Source organism: Tasmannia lanceolata, unplaced genomic scaffold (genome assembly GCF_043159265.1).
Source record: "Tasmannia lanceolata isolate RefF3 unplaced genomic scaffold, GAP_Taslan_0.1 ptg000011l, whole genome shotgun sequence".
Lineage (NCBI taxonomy): Eukaryota > Viridiplantae > Streptophyta > Magnoliopsida > Canellales > Winteraceae > Tasmannia > Tasmannia lanceolata.
In genome coordinates this window covers 12,563,735-12,580,872 of record NW_027518688.1, presented here as the reverse complement: position 1 = coordinate 12,580,872, position 17,138 = coordinate 12,563,735, and the positions used below count along the sequence as shown (strand labels likewise).

General features: G+C 39.2%; 1 protein-coding gene across 2 annotated transcripts; it reads left to right on the top strand.

The window, feature by feature from the left end:
- The first annotated feature begins 947 nt into the window (after nucleotides 1–947).
- Nucleotides 948–16,793, top strand: LOC143886437 (uncharacterized). Of its 2 annotated transcripts, XM_077390404.1 has the most exons (4): nucleotides 948–1,158; nucleotides 8,635–8,753; nucleotides 9,526–10,438; nucleotides 16,491–16,793. In XM_077390404.1, exons 3-4 carry the CDS (start codon nucleotides 9,573–9,575, stop codon nucleotides 16,663–16,665), a joined length of 1,041 nt encoding a protein of 346 aa, XP_077246519.1. In that variant the 5' UTR covers nucleotides 948–1,158; nucleotides 8,635–8,753; nucleotides 9,526–9,572; the 3' UTR covers nucleotides 16,666–16,793. The 2 variants fall into 2 exon arrangements, with proteins under 2 accessions (XP_077246519.1, XP_077246518.1); XM_077390403.1 differs by lacking the exon at nucleotides 8,635–8,753 and having other exon boundaries at nucleotides 949–1,158.
- The last annotated feature ends 345 nt before the right edge of the window (nucleotides 16,794–17,138 follow it).

Below are 17,138 nucleotides of genomic sequence, written 5' to 3'. Positions count from 1 at the left end.
TCTACGCTTCAGCCCGTTAAGAAAGAAGAAGCCATTGTAAGAGGGCTCACGATCGGCCCGTTAAGAGTGGATGATCATCTTTAGTAGATTTCCCCAAGGAGACCAAACTTGAGAAGAGTGGAGTAGGGGATCTCCCGAACCACTTTACATCTTGTGCACTCTCATCTTCTCTCTCATTCTTTTAGTTGGTAAGATCTTTACTTTGCATTTTATTTTAATTCCACATTTATTTGCAAAGTAACAAGTGTGGGTGATTTGTTTGATTTAACTTATTAATTGGATTAATTAATTAATTAGTTTTTAAATTGGGATTAATTCCCTAAATTTTTAATTAGGCCAATTCACCCTCTCTTGGATTGCGTATCGGGATTTCATGATCAAAACCCTAGAGGTTGAGGCTTTGCATCTCAAAGGTCGCAGGTTCGATCCTAGCTTACCTATAGATAAAAAGTGATCCAAACATAGAAAACAAAAATTCCAGAAAAAACATTCAAGAATGTTCTATTCAGAAAAGTTTTCCTCTCCAAGAATAAACTGCTGCATGCAAACATGCACTTTTAAGTTAAAAAATTCAATTTCCCATCTTCACAAGTGCGATATGTGATCATATCATAATGGGGGCCTTAATCAAATGAAGGGTCCACATAGCCTTTATTTAGGGGTGCAACTCGGGTTGGGTTGGGTCGCAACTCAGGTTGGGTTGGGTCGGGTCGGCCCGAGGAACCATTTACTCAATCCGAACCTGAGCCGACCCAACCCAATGAGGTTCAACACGTCCAAATCCGATGAACCTTTTTCCAACCTGACCCGACCCGAGTTCAACCCGAGTTTTTAAGCTTACTAAAAACAGAAAATGATAAAAATGTCGGGTCGGGTTGCCCAAGCCCTCGACCCGACCGACTGTTTTTTGGGGTTGAACCCACCCGAGTTGCACCATTAATGTCATGTAGGTAGGTGCACATTATCGTTGGCTTCACATCATCACATGTTAAGGAGGAAAGAGATTCTCAACCCATCACGGATGCAAGAACAGAGAGGCAGAAAAAGCAACTTACAAGACCCCCCTTCACATTTCAACCATCTGGAAACATAACCGGGAATAAAAAAAAAAACCCTAATCAGAGCTCTCTCCGATTCTCCATTTTCTCAAATTCCAAGGTATATTTTCTCCAATCTGAATACATAATTTCCCTTCATTAAAACCCACCTAAGTTCTGATTCCTCTCTTTGTGATACCCTTCCCCTAATCCCGTCATTACATTAGGGTTAGGGTTTTTCCCCCTTGCATCTATTTTCACACAATCTAGGGCACGGTTTCGATTTTCTTTTTCTTTTTATGATGTTTTATTTCTCTCTCCTTTTTTACCTGATGGGTATAACAGTATGGATATTACTGTGTTGTAAGTCACATATTATTTGATTGATAGATTTTGGGCTAAAGCCAAACTTGTACTAATTGCTTTTGATTAGGTTAGAACAGGTTTCCCTACCATCTACTCTCTAGGGCATTCCAATTTGACATCAGAAAATAAATTTCTGAATCGACTTGATATGATCACAATTAGCCTTCTTCATAGAGGAAGATATTTGGTTTCCTTTTCTACAACAATGAGCTATGTTGTCCAATGGGTATTGCTCAATATGTAATTTGGAGAAGGTAATCTGAAAAAGACAGATTGACAATAGTTGTAACTGATAAAGATCTTTTCTTGCTTCTCATTCCCTTTCTATATAATACAAACTTTATTTTTGAATGGTAATTTATATAATACAAACTTTTAAAGAATAGCTACCACCCTAAGAATAGGCTCCAATGGGTTTGTTGATTCAGCTTACACTAACTTATCCAAAACAACCCCCTAAAGAAAAAGGTCCTACCAAAACCAACACTGCATACACGGCAATTACATGAATTTTCATATCGGCTCCTCCTTAAAGTCAATCTTGTCCGCAAGATGCGCATATGGAAACTTCTCTGAGATTGTATTAAAATGCTCACCATAGTTTTAAAAATTAAAACTTCCCTTCATCGTCGTGGACTCCTCCGAGCTGATTCTCTTTTCCCTTGGCCGCATTCCGCGTTTTGCCATTGCGTTCTGCGTCTTTCCATAGAGAGTCAATAAAAAGTCCTTTGACTCGAGTTATGACCGTGTCAACCGAGTACTCAGCCAACCGTGTTCTTGGCCGCATCCACGCCGAGTCGAAAAGGATTTTTCTTGGCCGCATTTTGACCCGCATTTGGGTTTTTAAATATGCTCACACGTTGCATCAGCTTGATTAGTTCCTTGCCATTGGATAGTAACTTTTATATTTATAGAACTCCGCATCTGACCATTCTTCTAGCTAGGATTGCTTCTGGATACGGATGTTAAGATGTTTTTACATCGAGTGAAGGAAGAGTAGGGCTCGACCGTACTTCACGGCCGATCCTCTTTTTCAGTTTTGACATGTGGAAGACATGGTGTAATTTGCTCTCAGATGGTAAGTCTAAACGATAAGCTACGTGCCTCACTTTCTGCCTGATTTTTAAAGGCCCAAAATACATCATTGACACATTTCTAGATCTCCTAGATGCTATTGAACTTTGTCTATAGAGCTGTAAACGAAGATAAACCCAATTGCCCAAAACAAATTCCCTTTCAATCTTATTCGTATCTGCAAAAAATTTCATCCTTTCTTGAGCCTGTTTGAGATTCTCCTTTAACATTAGCAATACCTTATCTAGTTATCCCTATCTTTGAATTCATCATCAACAACTTCGACTCTTGTAGTACTTGGTATGCAATCTATTAAAGTAGAAAAGGCTACACCATACCCTTGGGAAATTCCATCTTACCTAAGATATTGGTTTATCAATTGCAAATCATCTTAGGTAAGTTTCCAACCATCTATTAAGGACCTCATTCTGGCCAAACTGTGGATGGTAAGAAGCAAGGAAGCAGGAATCTCTATTCAGAATGGGGAATCGCGATTCCCCGAAACGTGAAATCTTCTTGATTCCCCAATTTTTGGGAATCCCATTTCGGAAACATGGGAAACACGATCCCCACTCTATGGGAAATGGGAAATGTGATCCCCACTCTATGGGAAATTCGATCCCCACTCTATGGGAAACACGATTCCCATTATATGGGAAACGCATATCCCACTCTATTTTTTTTTTGTGAGGGTTTCCAATCTTACCTCTCTATGGTAAGTAAATGTCTTTACCATCTTTATTTTCCATTTACTTAAGATTTACATGTAAATAAGGGAATGACCCCCATTTGAATCTATTAAAAATAGTTTCAAGACCCAAATCTAAAAGGATAAAAAGTCAACTTTCCAGTTCTACTATAAAATTCGAAAAAAAGGGTCGGGTCAAAATCTTAACTTCCAAACGATGGGGTATTTTTCTAATTTTAAAAATTCATAAATTCTATCATGTCCAAACATTATTAAATCTCAAAAGTCCGGTAAAAAAAATTCATAATTTGGTTTCTAATTTTTATTCATCTTGTCAGGCATTGGTCAAAACAGGCATTTCAGTTGATAGTGATTTTCCTTCAAGTAAATGCTGGATCTTTTAATAAAAAGTGTTTTTAAAATATTTGGTTCATATAATTATTTCTTATATTTTTTAGCAATTTTTTATTTTTTAAAATTTTCTTAAATATTTAACTATTAAAAAAAATTCTGACCGTTCACGCTTCCCTCTTCCCACCTTCCTGAGAGCCTTCGCTACCTGCTTCGCTTCCCGCTCTGGCAACCTTGGTAAGAAGAGCTCATCTATAGCTGCACTCCTTGTAATTTGAATACTTCATCCCTTAAATGGCTGGTAAATATGAGATCTCCATCTGACACAATTCAAGCTGGTAAATATGCAAAGCATCCACCCAAAACCTTCATTCACATTTATAAATATAATAGACTGCATGAATCTCCAAATTTCACAATCCTCCAATATTAGCAAATCCCAAATAATAAAGATACCTCCCTTATTTATTAATGTCATTTTGTTTCATTCAGAAAGGACAAAAAGTTACATTTTTTTCAAAAAACAAGACAAAACTTAATTAAATTAATGCATCCAAAAACCTGGTCTGATCCGATGTGCTTTGTTCCGTTTTTTCCGTTCTAGCCAGAACAGTCTATTCTACTCGGAACAATCCAAAATCATGAAAATTCCTAAATTTGGGTTTTTTTTTGCAGTATTTTTTTGTTTTCTCCTTTTTATGCCCCTTTAGCACATTTTTATGTCTTTTAACCCTCCCAAACGAATGGGCAGGATAAAAGACATCATAAACCCCCGCGATTTGAATGGAATTGATAACTCAGATACCTAATTTCCTTTGGTATGGTTTCCCACTGGACATTCCCTTATCCCCAAATTTGACGAACCAACCTATTGGAGCCGGTACACTGCCACTCTTGTTTTCTTGCAGCAACAAAATCTCAACTCTCCTACATAAAGCGAGATCTTTGACAACTCTCTTCTTGGTCCTTGATCACAACCCCCCAGATATTCTCGGAAACAATAGTCATTACACTGACTTGAAGTAGCCTCCCACATTCCATATTCCAAATGCTCTTTCTGAATCAAAATTAACAGAGGGGCCAATCCTTCTGAATTTACCTTTCATGTCAAATGGCTGGTTTATGATTCACTTTCATTTTATACCGCATTCCTTAATCCCCAAGAACAAAGTCAATGACTCCTTGTGGTTCTCAACATCCGCACCATCCTGGGACCCAATTCCTATTGCAAACACCACTCCACCAATTCCCTGTTATGGATTTGGGTGCTAGAAGAGTTGCAATCTCTGTCTTCCAAGAAGTTTTTAGTCGAATCCGAAGAAGACTCATTGAGGTTAATACTTGAAGACTCTGAGTTGTGAACATGTTTGAAACCTTCTTCCTCCTTAGAAGTGCCCTCCATCTCTTCAGTAGCACCATTGTTCTCTCCCATTTGTCTGACCCTACTGTTTTCAACTCTGTCATCAATATCAGCAACCGCTACTTTAGCAACCTCCACTTTGGCATCGAGCAAAGATATGCTCCTGGTAATGACCTCTCCACTCAATAATATTTTTGCATGTACATTAAAAGACCAAATGTCGAAGTAAACAGAGCTCGTACCGTGAAAGGAATTTGAAACATGAGTGTCCATCTCGCTCCCCAGATTTACTAATTAAAACTCCTCATCACTTTTTGATATTCTTCTGATAGCATCCACGTAATCTATCTTTGATTGTCCAAACAGAGGGTTCACCGCCATTGCACCATCCTCTGCAAGTCATATCTTTGTACGCTCACTTTTGCAAACTTCTTTTGTGTTAAAGCACCCATTGATTGATAAAGACCCTCTTCCCCCGTGCATACCAGCCCAAGTGACTCGACAACCTTCCTTATGGCAGTGTCAGAACTGACGAGATACGAATGAGCCTTGGGAACCGCCTTGTTCAAATTTTGAATTCACGTAGTTCACTAAGGTGCTGGTTGAATCTCTCAACTCACTATCTGTTTCCTCCAACAACTCTGTTCCCCGTGATCCTTTTTCCCTCCATGTCAACCCTAGAACTGCGAGATGGAGAATCAACCAACACAGCCTTGCCTTTTTTATCCATCCTCAGGGCCCCCTCCCTCACAATGAGTATCATCGACCGTTCCCAAGTATGACAGCCCCACAATTGATTGCCGAAATTTCTCAACTCTATCTTTCCTTGGGAGAGGATGGCCCCTTGGCCTCTTCTTTTGAGATCAAAGCAAGTTGGCATGTGAGCCGCCTACCTCCTCCATGTGGTTCTTCATCCTCCACCTTCACTTCCACCGAGAAGCATTCGATCTTGACCTCGACCACCATCCATTTTGACACATCAGTAGGACCCTTACTCAAGCCATACACTCTCCCATTTTCTGATCATCTCTCCACTCCACATGTTGGAAGGAGATCCTTGTAAATTTGACCCACCTTTTGTGGGGAATGGAATGGATCCCAGGAAACCACTTCTTAACCCCCACCCCCAAAATATCAAAATTCCTTTTCCGTCTACGATGGAACATATTATCTGCCTATCTCTCCAGTCAGAAGGGTTGAGAGGAATTCCTGCTCAAACGAGACCTAAACAATATTTGGGGCGGTTTGGCAATGATCTAGAAAAATGTTTTTTTGTGTTTTTCTTGATTTTAAAAACAGAAAATCAGAAAAATATGTTTGAGAGATAAAATCAAGGGCTAAGTGAATCGTTTTTGTTGTTGTTTTTTTTTTCCGCAGAATTGTCCAAATCGAACCTGAAAAAGTCATTTCTTACATGAAACAAATTGTTTTTATCGAGGACTGACTCCACCCGGACAAGACATCTCGCCTCTCTCTCTACCATCTATGTATCTTTTCCGCCCAACTGAGGACTGTTGACCGCCAACCACCGCAGCACCATGTTTGTCCCCCCCTCCCCTCTTCTCTCTCATGGCATCCATTTAAGCTCCCCAAAACCCTCCCAAATTTCTCTCCAGAAACCCTGAATTTCATCACCCGTTACTCGTCTTTCTTTCAGGGATGGGAATGAAAGGTAGGAGAGAAACCAACAAAACGAGAGAGAGAGAGAGAGAGAGAGAGAGAGAGAGAGAGAGAGAGAGAGAGAGGGCAAAATCCAGGCAATCGCCATGGATATTAGAGAGGCATCTCACGGACGAAGATGAGTACGAGGAAGAAGAGGAGTAAGAAGATGTGTGCAAGATCTGCTGAAACCCCAGTGATGCTGAAAACCTCCGTCTCTATCCATGAGGATGCAGTATAAGCATCAAATTTGTCCATCAGGACCGTCTCCTCTAGTGGCTCAACCATAGGAATGCTCGACAGTGTGTGGTGTCATGCATTCTCTGTCTCCTCTTTATGCCGGCGATGCTCCGGCAAGGCTACCTTTCAAGGAGTTTATAGTTGGGATGGCAACGAAAGCATGCCATGTTTTGCAGTTCTTTGCAGCCGATCTTTTTTTTTTTGTTTTTTTTTTGGAAGAAAATCTTCAGAATGATATTTATGATCATTTCGATGAACATAATTAAGGAGGTTGGTTTTAGGCATAGTGTAGTTTTGAATAGGGAAATGAAACATCCACCCCCTTTTGCTGCCTTTCACCCCCTTTTGTTTGACTTCTGAAAATAAAGTCATTTTTAGGAGAAGAGTTCTCTTTCTCTCTCTTATAATGTTAAAATGTTCATGCGTGTGGAATTGCAGCAGTATGGGTGTCCAGCGAAGGATTTTATAACAGGTTTGTCAATTCATTGTAGGGGTGGAAGTCAATATATTTTAATCCAGCTGGTAAAACATCCTAGGTGTTGCCTCGACTACACTAGCACAAACATCAAAACCAAGGATTTAGTCCAACAGTTCGGACTAATTATATGCTAGTAATGACATACTTTTGATTTTACCCAAATGATACATCAGTTCTTGGCTTCTTCACTTCAGCTAGGGAAGGAAGGCTTCCTAGGTGTATGGGCTCTTCTTATCTCTAGTTATTATTTTATCATTGCAAAAACTTGTAATTAATAATTAATTTTATCAGTTACACACGATTTTATTTCAAAACTTGATTTTATTTCAAAAAGAGAAAAATATTTTTCATTGTCAGTTACCAAACATAATTCTGATTCTTTATAATCAGAATCAGAATAAAAAATAGAAACAATAATCATAATCGAAATCAAGAAACAGTAACAAAATCATTGCTAAACTGTTTCTAATTATGAATCAGTTCTAACTCAGCCATCCTAGTTTAACTTAAACCTCCTTATTTCAAAATAGAAATGTTAGAAGCTTAAAACAACCCCATCTTATCCCAAATCATGGACTTTCTAAAACCAAACAAAAATATTCCATCTATTCAATCATGGACTTTCTAAAACCCAAATAAATATTCCATTTATTCAAAAGAATTACCAAAATTCATAAAACCTCATTCCTTCATAAGACATCATCCCTTCTCCAATTTTTTATTTGCAGAATGTATATTACTTTGAGCTACATCAGCATTTCAGTAAGTTGATACACAAAAACCCTCCAGATTTGAGGAGCTCTTATCAGTGTCCTCTGCTCAAGAGAGGCACATCTCTTTGAACCTTGACTATGTTGCTAGGTGAGAATGCCCGTGAGCATTTAATAATGTGGATACTGACTTCTAATACAAATGTTCTCTCATGTGGCTCATGCAAGTTAAGAGTCATATTCTTTAGGCCATTGTATTTTTGTTTGTATCTTGATAAGTTCTACCGGGGAAATCCGCAAAAAAATTAAAGAAACTGGAATAAATTGATGAAACATTTTTTTCACAACTATCTGGTTGAGGAAAATCCTGTCAGTTAACAAATTGATCAAGTATTTACAATGGGGGGTGTTTCTCATCATCATTGGCAAGGTTTTGCATGATGGCAATGACAGATAGGGGATATACCATCTTTCAACGTTAGCACTAAGAACTAAGCTTAATTCCTATTCTAACCTTTTTGCTCTTTAATATACACGTGCTTTGTAAGTATTCTCACTTGTTTGTTTGAGAAAACCTCTTCCACACTTAATAAGCAAGGATCTTTTACCAAAGTCTGTCGGGGAATTTGATCTTTTGAAATACTCCATTCCTCCATTTGTTGATCCTGCAGGCATGCTACAAGTGACAAAGTAGATCTTAAATATGCGTACCAGTGTACTCTATTGTATGTAACAACAAATTGATAATGAGTCGGCTGGAAAATGACAAAAGATTTGGGCAGACACTTCTGTAAGTTGATACGCAACTCCCTCTTGATTTTTGGCGCTCTTATAAATGACCTAGGGTGACCATGAATAAGAGACTCATCTCCACCTTGAATATGGACAGTCTTGGAAGTACATAAGACTCGTGAACACTTAGTGAGTGTGATGATTGACTTCTAAGCAAATGTTGTTCATGTGGCTCATTCAAGTTAGAGACGTATTGTTTGAGTTACAACATTAGGCCCTTACATTTTTTGTAAACATATTGTGATAATTTCTAGAAGGAAATTCTTCCCAAAAAATCATATAAACTGGATTAAATAGCAAAGCTTTCAAAATCAGCCTTAGCACTAGGGTTACTTCCTATTCCAACCTTGCTACACTTCATTATAGGTCTGACTGATATTTATTCCCTTACGACTTCAATGGACATAAGTTGCATCAGAATCCTTTACATCAAGTTTATACACTTTTTAGTTTTTAGTGAATCCGTTGCATCAAGTTTATACACTTTTTATGTTTTTTAGTGGGGAAGTAAGACTTTTTACTTTTTAGCCATTAATTTGATCCTTCACCACCAAAACTGTTCTGAACTTCACACTGTACATCGAGGTTGTCCCTATACACTTTTAAACAACTATATCTGTTGTTCGTTTTCTTGTGGGCCGTTCAAAAATTTCCTTATACTCACCCTAAAGAAGATGCATTCTCCTTAAAGATATGCCAAGTATTCTCTCAGTTTACTTGTTTTTATGTTTCCATTTTGCTGGTTTTGATGCTTTTCTTTCTTTTTTCAGCCTAGAAGTTCTCATTCTGAATATTCACTATAACTGAGGGAAAGATTATGGGAGAGCCAGTGGAGGAAAAGAGAGATTTGTTGACTATGACGTCTCAGCATAGTCATGCAAACATAACATGGAAGCAGGAGTTGGAGGTACACCAGTCCAAGGTGGATGCTTTACAAGTGAAGCTTATGGAAGTAAAGGCTTGTATCCAGTGTTCTGGGGAAGATGAAAAGAAGGAATTAGAAGTTCTCTGGCGAAGGGTCAAAACTATTTCTACATTGCTGACTTACTTGAAATCAAAGGCAAGAATCATGGCCGTTCCTCATTTAGCCCATACTACTTGTGGGATCAGACATCAAGACGGGGTGGGACTAATTGACAAAAATGGAAACCCATTGTCCAGTTGGTCAAAAGATGTTGACCTTTCTCCATTTGAAAGTATCGACGACAAAACTTGTCTGGGAATCAGCAACAAGATTGAGTCATTTGATGAACATGATGGAGCATATATTGGTGAAATATTTAAGTCGGTACGAATGGTAACGGATGTAATGGAGGGTCTTGTAAAGAGAGCCATTATGGCAGAAACAGAAACTTCTGTTGAGAAAGAGAAGGTAAGTTTAGGTCAGGAAGAAATTAGGAAAAAGGTGCTCCAAATTGAAAGCATGTCTGCAAAGGTAGAAGAGATGGAAAAATTTGCATTTGGTACAAACTGTATTTTGAACGAAATGCGCCAAAAAGTGGAAGATATGGTGCAAGAAACATCTAGACAAAGACAAAGAGCTTCTGAGAATGAACAGGAGCTTTGTCGTGTGAAGCAAGAGTTCGAATCACTGAGGTCATATGTTAATAGTCTTATCAGTGTAAGAGATACACTTCTTTCATCAGAGAAGCAGTTTCAGACCATGGAGAGACTTTTTGAAAGGTGTGCTTATTTAATTTACCCTCTTCAGGCTTAGCCATTAAAAAAAAATAAAAAATAAAAATTTATACTCTTTCGGAAATGTAAATAGTTGCCATATGAATTTGCTTAGTTAGCATAGAAGCCCTAATTTTGCTCATCTGCTTTTTTACATGCATCTGTACGCACATGGTCTTATATCTACCTAAAGTAATTATGCTCATGTAATAGCCGGGTGTTTTGTTTGTTAGTATTTAAGAGTTTAGATGACTTAAAGAAGCTATTATTTGAGGTATAGCAGTCTGTGGAGCAACTAGTTGTGAGCATCCAGTTACTGTTGTACACCAAATTTACAAATGGCTGTTTAGCATCTGTTCTTTTCTCAAAATAGTCATCATTGGCTGACCTGGGCAGGTTATCTACAGGGAAAGATTTGTTTTATTTTACTTCATATATATTTAGAGGCACAAGTAGCTTTTTCCTCCCTTGAGCCATGTAATTGAAGCACCCCATTTTTTCCTATAATTCCTATGCAAAGTACGCATGTTGAAAAAATTTCTGTAAAAACCCCAACCTTTTACCTGTTATTTTGTATTTCTTGTATGCTATTTATTCATGATAAAAGCTTCATATATATTTTTTAAAATTATGTTTGTCGCAGCAGAGGAAGTTGGTTTTCCTGGGATTGTGTCAGACAACTTCTGTCCATGTTAATTCCTACGCTCACAAGCCTGAAACTTGGGAATTAATAGGGTTTGTGTGCCTTTTTGGGATGCAAGGAATTCATCTGAATTAAAGAATATCTCACTTAATATCTCACACTTAGCTTGCTTGCAGCTGTTTTGGTTGCTGACTTTTCTTTCATGAAATCCTGAATTCAACCGTATATTCTCTGGTGGCTTTGCTTATTGACTTTGTTGGATGATATAAAGCTGATTATTTGGAAAATCACTTTGCTATTTATTGAACTCTACATTGATCTTGTTGGATCAAATCCTAGCTTTTAGTTTAACATTGATAAATCGAATCAGATGTATCAGGTCCATGTTCAATTAAACATTTAAGCTTGTTCCCGGGTTCATGGTTACCTTTATGGATTGTGCCCAAACCCCAAAGAAGGTAGGTAGCGCCATTTAGTTTAATAGAGGTAAGCTGTACGAAAGGTATCTCCATGATTGTTGGCTTACGTTCACCCATCTTTATGAGTCACAAGGACTAGATGACATGAAAAACTCCTCATACATCGGATCGGATGTAGGAGGTCCATGTTCAGTTAAACATTTAAGCTTGCTTCCGGGTTCCTGGCGTTCTATAATTATAGATTGTGCCCAAAGAAGGTAGGTAGCGCCACTTAGTCACACAAGTGCACATCAGTCCACAAATTGGTGCAACAGTCTTTGAACTAAGACATAACAGTCCATACTCTAAGTCCAGCTCGCCATTAAGAGCACAGCAGTTTACGGCATTGACACGAAAGAGGAACAAGCCAAAACAACAATCCATACAAGGCTTAATAGTTTACGAAAAGCAAATTATTCCATATGGGCAGTGATGCAGCACCGTGAAGAAAAATTGAGGAAAGGAGAGAGAAATAGACGAAAAGGGGATAAAATTAGAAGAATAGGGGAAGAAGAGACGAAGATAACCTGAAGAAGAGACGAAAATAACCAGAAGAATAGACGAATTTAGGGAAAGGAGAAGAAATTGGAAGAGAAGAAGAAAACCAGAATTAGAGGGAGAAGAATCTTTATTCATATCAATAATCATCAAAAGTTTTAAAATAAACTGTAAAGAGGCCTATAAATAGGCAATTAACAACCTAAAAGATAGAAAGCTTCTAAAATAAGAATTCCTAAAAGACTAAACTTCCTAATTCCAAATAACATGGAAAATAAAAGCCTAAAAACTAAATAACATGGAAAATAAACGCCTAGAAATCTAAAGGGCAAATATGCCTCTTATTTAGGCCTAAAATTTGCATCATTCTCCCCTCTCCCTCGAGTTCTAGTCCACCTGGGTCAAAGATGTCAACAATCCACTGAAGTAGTAGAACGTGTAATCCGGTGGAAGCAATCATGATGTCTAACGCTCGAGACAATCAGGAGAAGCATCTGCACGGTCGGCAGAAGAAGAGGGAAGAAAGTGCCCATGTAGACTCATGCGAACAGAATCTGCGCTGGAGAAGTAAACTAGCAGGGAAGATCGCAACGTACTCCTCATGGATCGGCAAAACAACTATGGGCAGTATTAATCCATGATCAACATCAAGATGGTCATCTCGTGCACTGAAATCGGCGGGCTCGACCTCCATAATCATCTTGATCGGGGCATCTACTGGAGAAGCAATGCTATCAGTGTACTCATATAATGATATGGAATCGGCATCCTCAATGATCAGCTCATGCTGTGTATGCTCTGATAATGCCTCAACAATCTGGTCACTCGGCTCGGACTCAGGTAATGGATCAGCCTCACGTGAATCTGCGACAATATCTGCCTCAGAAGAGTGAAGCTCACTCTCTAGATGATCGGCAATCGGCGCTACAGAAATCTCAGAAGCATCATGCACAACGATGTCGATATATCAGCAATCAACTGAGTCTCTAACTCTGGATCGCCCATCTCAGTGTCTGAATCTGATGGAATCAAAGGCTCAACATCAATATCTCATCAATACTTGCATCTGGACCCGTAAGAATATCAGCAATGGGTAAGACGGATGAAGTAGTGGAGCGGCTCTGCAAATCCGACTCACGCATGCGACGCTCTTGATATCTGGTGGTTGTTGCATTTCTGCTTCTCGTGCACGACGGTCTGCAGCTTTTCTCTCATTGCAGGCTGCAGGTTCTTGTCCACGTCGAGCAGCTTCACGCATCAATTGTCTTTCATACCAATATGCCCACCCTTATTGCATAAATACCCATAAACTCATCACGAACATCCTCCCATCGACAGAATAGAGAACTGCGATGACGGTCCGTGATTCGACGTATCCATAACCTCTGGGCTTGTCGTCGTACAGTTTCACTGGCTCGGTAGATGGTAGCTCGGTGATCATAGCCCTAGTACGCATGATATCCATCAAGAGCATTGATCCACCGCAGACATGCATTCTCATAATAACTATAGTGAGTGCGGCCTTCGAAATATTGATCGTCGTACCCGTCAAAATATGGAACATATGGTGGAGCCATTGGGATCGGCGTCAAAAATTGAAATTAACTGTCTGATCTATCTGGCATGTCGAAAGAAGCACAACGTCTGTCGCGGATCTGAAATTGGATGAGTGAAAGCTGATGATCGGAAGAAGGGGAGCGATCAACGGCTAAGATGGCTCCTGAAACTCTGCTGAAGACTGTTGTCCGCTGCTGAAAATAGGCTGGATGCGCTATGTTACCAAAAAATTAAGCAGATCAGGATCGATGATCTTCCCTTGATGATCTTCCCTTTCCTTCGATAGTGGAAGGTATTGACGGTTTCAAGGCTACTTGCAGGTAGCTGAAAGTTAAGAAAGAGAGGGCTGTTCGAGTGAATTTCTGGGTTTTGGGTTGAGTTTTGGGTATGGGCAGCAAGGGACTGGTTTTAGGTCTGCAAAAACAGCAAGAGAACAAGATGAATTGGGTTCGGTTGAAGGACTGAGTTGGATCTTTTAGCTCTGATTGCGGGAAGAATTTGCTGGAAAACTTGGATCCTTTTCCGAGAGGACTCCGACAGAAGGAAATTCAAAATCAAATTTGTTATTATTCTTTGTGACTTAAAGGAGTTCCTCCTCTGGGAGTACCTTTTTACAAATGAAGAGGCAAAATAGTTAACATCTCTCTGTAATTCATCTTCCGAGAGGACCTTTTTCCACAAAAGAGGAGTCGAAATTGTTAGAACTTCTACGACTCAGAGGTTCCTCTTCCGGGAGGACCGTTTTACGAAAGAAGAGTTAAAATGGGTAACACCTCTATGGCTCAATGGTCTTCTTCCTACACGGTTCTTCTACAAAAGAGTCAAAATGGTTAACATCTCTACTCGGAGTTATTCCAAAAGGACCTATATTCTTTTATCCTAATGAACAAATCATGCATTTGCATAGCGGAAGGGATAACTAAAATTCAAAGCTATCTTCACATTTAAACAAAAATATGACCGATCACCAGCTGGGGACTGCTCACCCAATAGACCTTCTGTAGTTCTGTTCCATCCCAACATCTGATGCCCCAGTGCCTGTCACCTGTTATCTGTGTATGTCTATGGTTCTTTCAGAGAAATGCTGCTGCTACTCTTTAGGATGTCTCCATGGCACACAGATATACTTCCACCAGATATGACGAGCAATCCAAAACTTCCAAGATTTGTAAAACTACCCCTGATTATTTCATTCCCCCTGTATGATAGCCATCAGTTTGACTTTTTAGTCTTTCAAAACTTAGACAGTTGGTGTGAGCTTATCTATGCGGTTATGCACTATTCGATTAGGAATCTATTTTTGAAAGATCCTGACTTCGTGCTTTGATCGGACGTTTGTGATTCTTTCGATGACCTATGTTGTATTGAAGGGATATCTATCTATATGATCGATATATTGCGCGATTGGCTCTTCCTAGAGGAACGATCTATTTTATTTGATTTATGGATCAACAATATAATGAATTATGGACCAATTACCAATGGGGGACAAACATTAGGCAAAATTATCAACAGGACCCATGCTTTTCAAAAATTATCAACGGGGGACAAAAGAGGTCTTGTCAGTAAAAGCTAGACGAAAATACCCTTTGGCATATACAACACGTTTTGACTTTGGAAGGGGGTTTTCAAGTCTCTACGATTGGGGTTATCAGGTATCAAAATGGGGTTACCAATTTCAGAATGGGCTTATCAAGTCCCTGAAAATTGGCCGAGGGTACTAGAGTTTTGGAAGGGGGTTTTCAAGTATTTGGGATTGGGGTTATCTAGTATCAAAATGGGCTTATCAAGTGCTTGAAAATTGGCAGAGGGTACTAAAGTTTGGGAAGAGGGTTTTCAAGTTTCTAGGATTGGAGTTATCTAGTATAAAAAATGGGGTCACCAATTTCCGAATGGGGTGATCAAGTCCCTAAAAATTGGCCAAGCGTACTAGAGTTTTGGAAGGGGGTTTTCAAGTCTCTGGGATTGGGGTTATCTAGCATAAAAATGGGGTTACCAATTTCTGAATAGGCTTATCAAGTCCTTGAAAATTGGCCGAGGGTACTGGAGTTTTGGAAGGGGGTTTTCAAGTCTCTAGGATTGGGGTTATCAGGTATCAAAATGGGGTTACCAATTTCAGAATGGGCTTATCAAGTCCCTGAAAATTGGCCGAGGGTACTAGAGTTTTGGAAGAGGGTTTTCAAGTATTTGGGATTGGGGTTATCTAGTATCAAAATAGGGTTACCAATTTACGAATGGGCTTATCAAGTCCGTTAAAATTGCCCAAGGGTACTGGAGTTTTGGAAGGGGGTTTTCAAGTCTCTGGGGTTGGGGTTATCCAGTATCAAAATGGGGTTACCAAATTCCGAATGGGCTTATCAAGTCCCTTATGAACACGTTTTTACTTCCTGTTTTTTTTTCACTCGTTCATTTTCACGTTTTTTTCTTTCTACCGTACGATTCATCTTCCTCATCCTCCATTGAAAGGGAGAAGGAGAAATGCAAAACCCTAAAACAAATGAAAAATAAAACCTAGATATTGAAAGATAGATGGGAATGAACTCACGTTTCAAAATTTTGAGTTTTCCCACCTCCAATGGTGGCTAAATGATGAAGATGACTGGTAATGTAGAAAAAAACAAAGTTGAAAATGAAAAAGTGAAAAACAAAGAGGGAAAGAAGGGAGAAGAGGGAAAAGTGGAAAAGCAAAACGTTTTGCTTAAGAAAAGGGCATTTTTGTCCAGCTTTTAATGACAAGACATATTTTGTCCCCCGTTGATAATTTCACCTAATTTTTGTCCCCCATTGGTAATTGATCCTAGTTAGAATTATCTGTCTTGTGATCTTCAACCAGTTATGTGCTTCAATATAATTATCTTTAATGGCTGTCCTTATTGAGAGATGTGGCCGTGGTTTTGTGCAGGCTAATTGCCAAGACTACTCACTTGGAGGGAGAGAAGACCCAGAAAGAAGCTGAAGTCCAGCAGCTAATGGCGGAGAATGTCAGGCTAAATGCTTTGCTCGACCAGAAAGAGGCGCAACTGTTGGCCATGAATGCGCAGTGCAAGTTCATGGCATTGAATTCACAGGGCATTTAGTTTCTGTATTTGTTTTTCTAGAGTCATCAGATTATAGCCACGACACGATGGTATGCTTTGGGCCTCTGTTTGTCTTGATGTTACAGTAGACTTTATTTGTGTCGATCAAAGAAGAATAGATTCTTATATTCTGCATTGGGACATCAATTTTGGTGATACATTCTTTTCATTATGGTTTATTTAGGATAGAGAACTGTTAAGAATGACAAAAATACCTCTATCCTGGTATATGTGGCAGCATTATGAGGGCTGTTTGGGGGGTGATATGGTCGCAAACTTGTCCTCATAGGCTCATACCATTTCTCTTTTGAAAAATATGTTCATATATACACTAGGGGATTTGTCAAACAATTTTGCAGAGAGCCATTTTTTGCGGCTCACTTTTGCAGGAAAGAACAGCCATCTTGGATGCATTATACAAAATCTGCTAAAAAGTAAGCCTGTGGCTGTTCTCTCCTGCAAAAGTGAGCCAC

Excerpts from the sequence above, each read along its gene's own strand:
- LOC143886437 (XM_077390404.1), top strand. The coding sequence starts at position 9,573 with ATGGGAGAGCCAGTGGAGGAAAAGAGAGATTTGTTGACTATGACGTCT. Across the intron at positions 10,439-16,490 it reads ATGGAGAGACTTTTTGAAAG|GCTAATTGCCAAGACTACTC; the intron begins GTGTGCTTATTT and ends GGTTTTGTGCAG.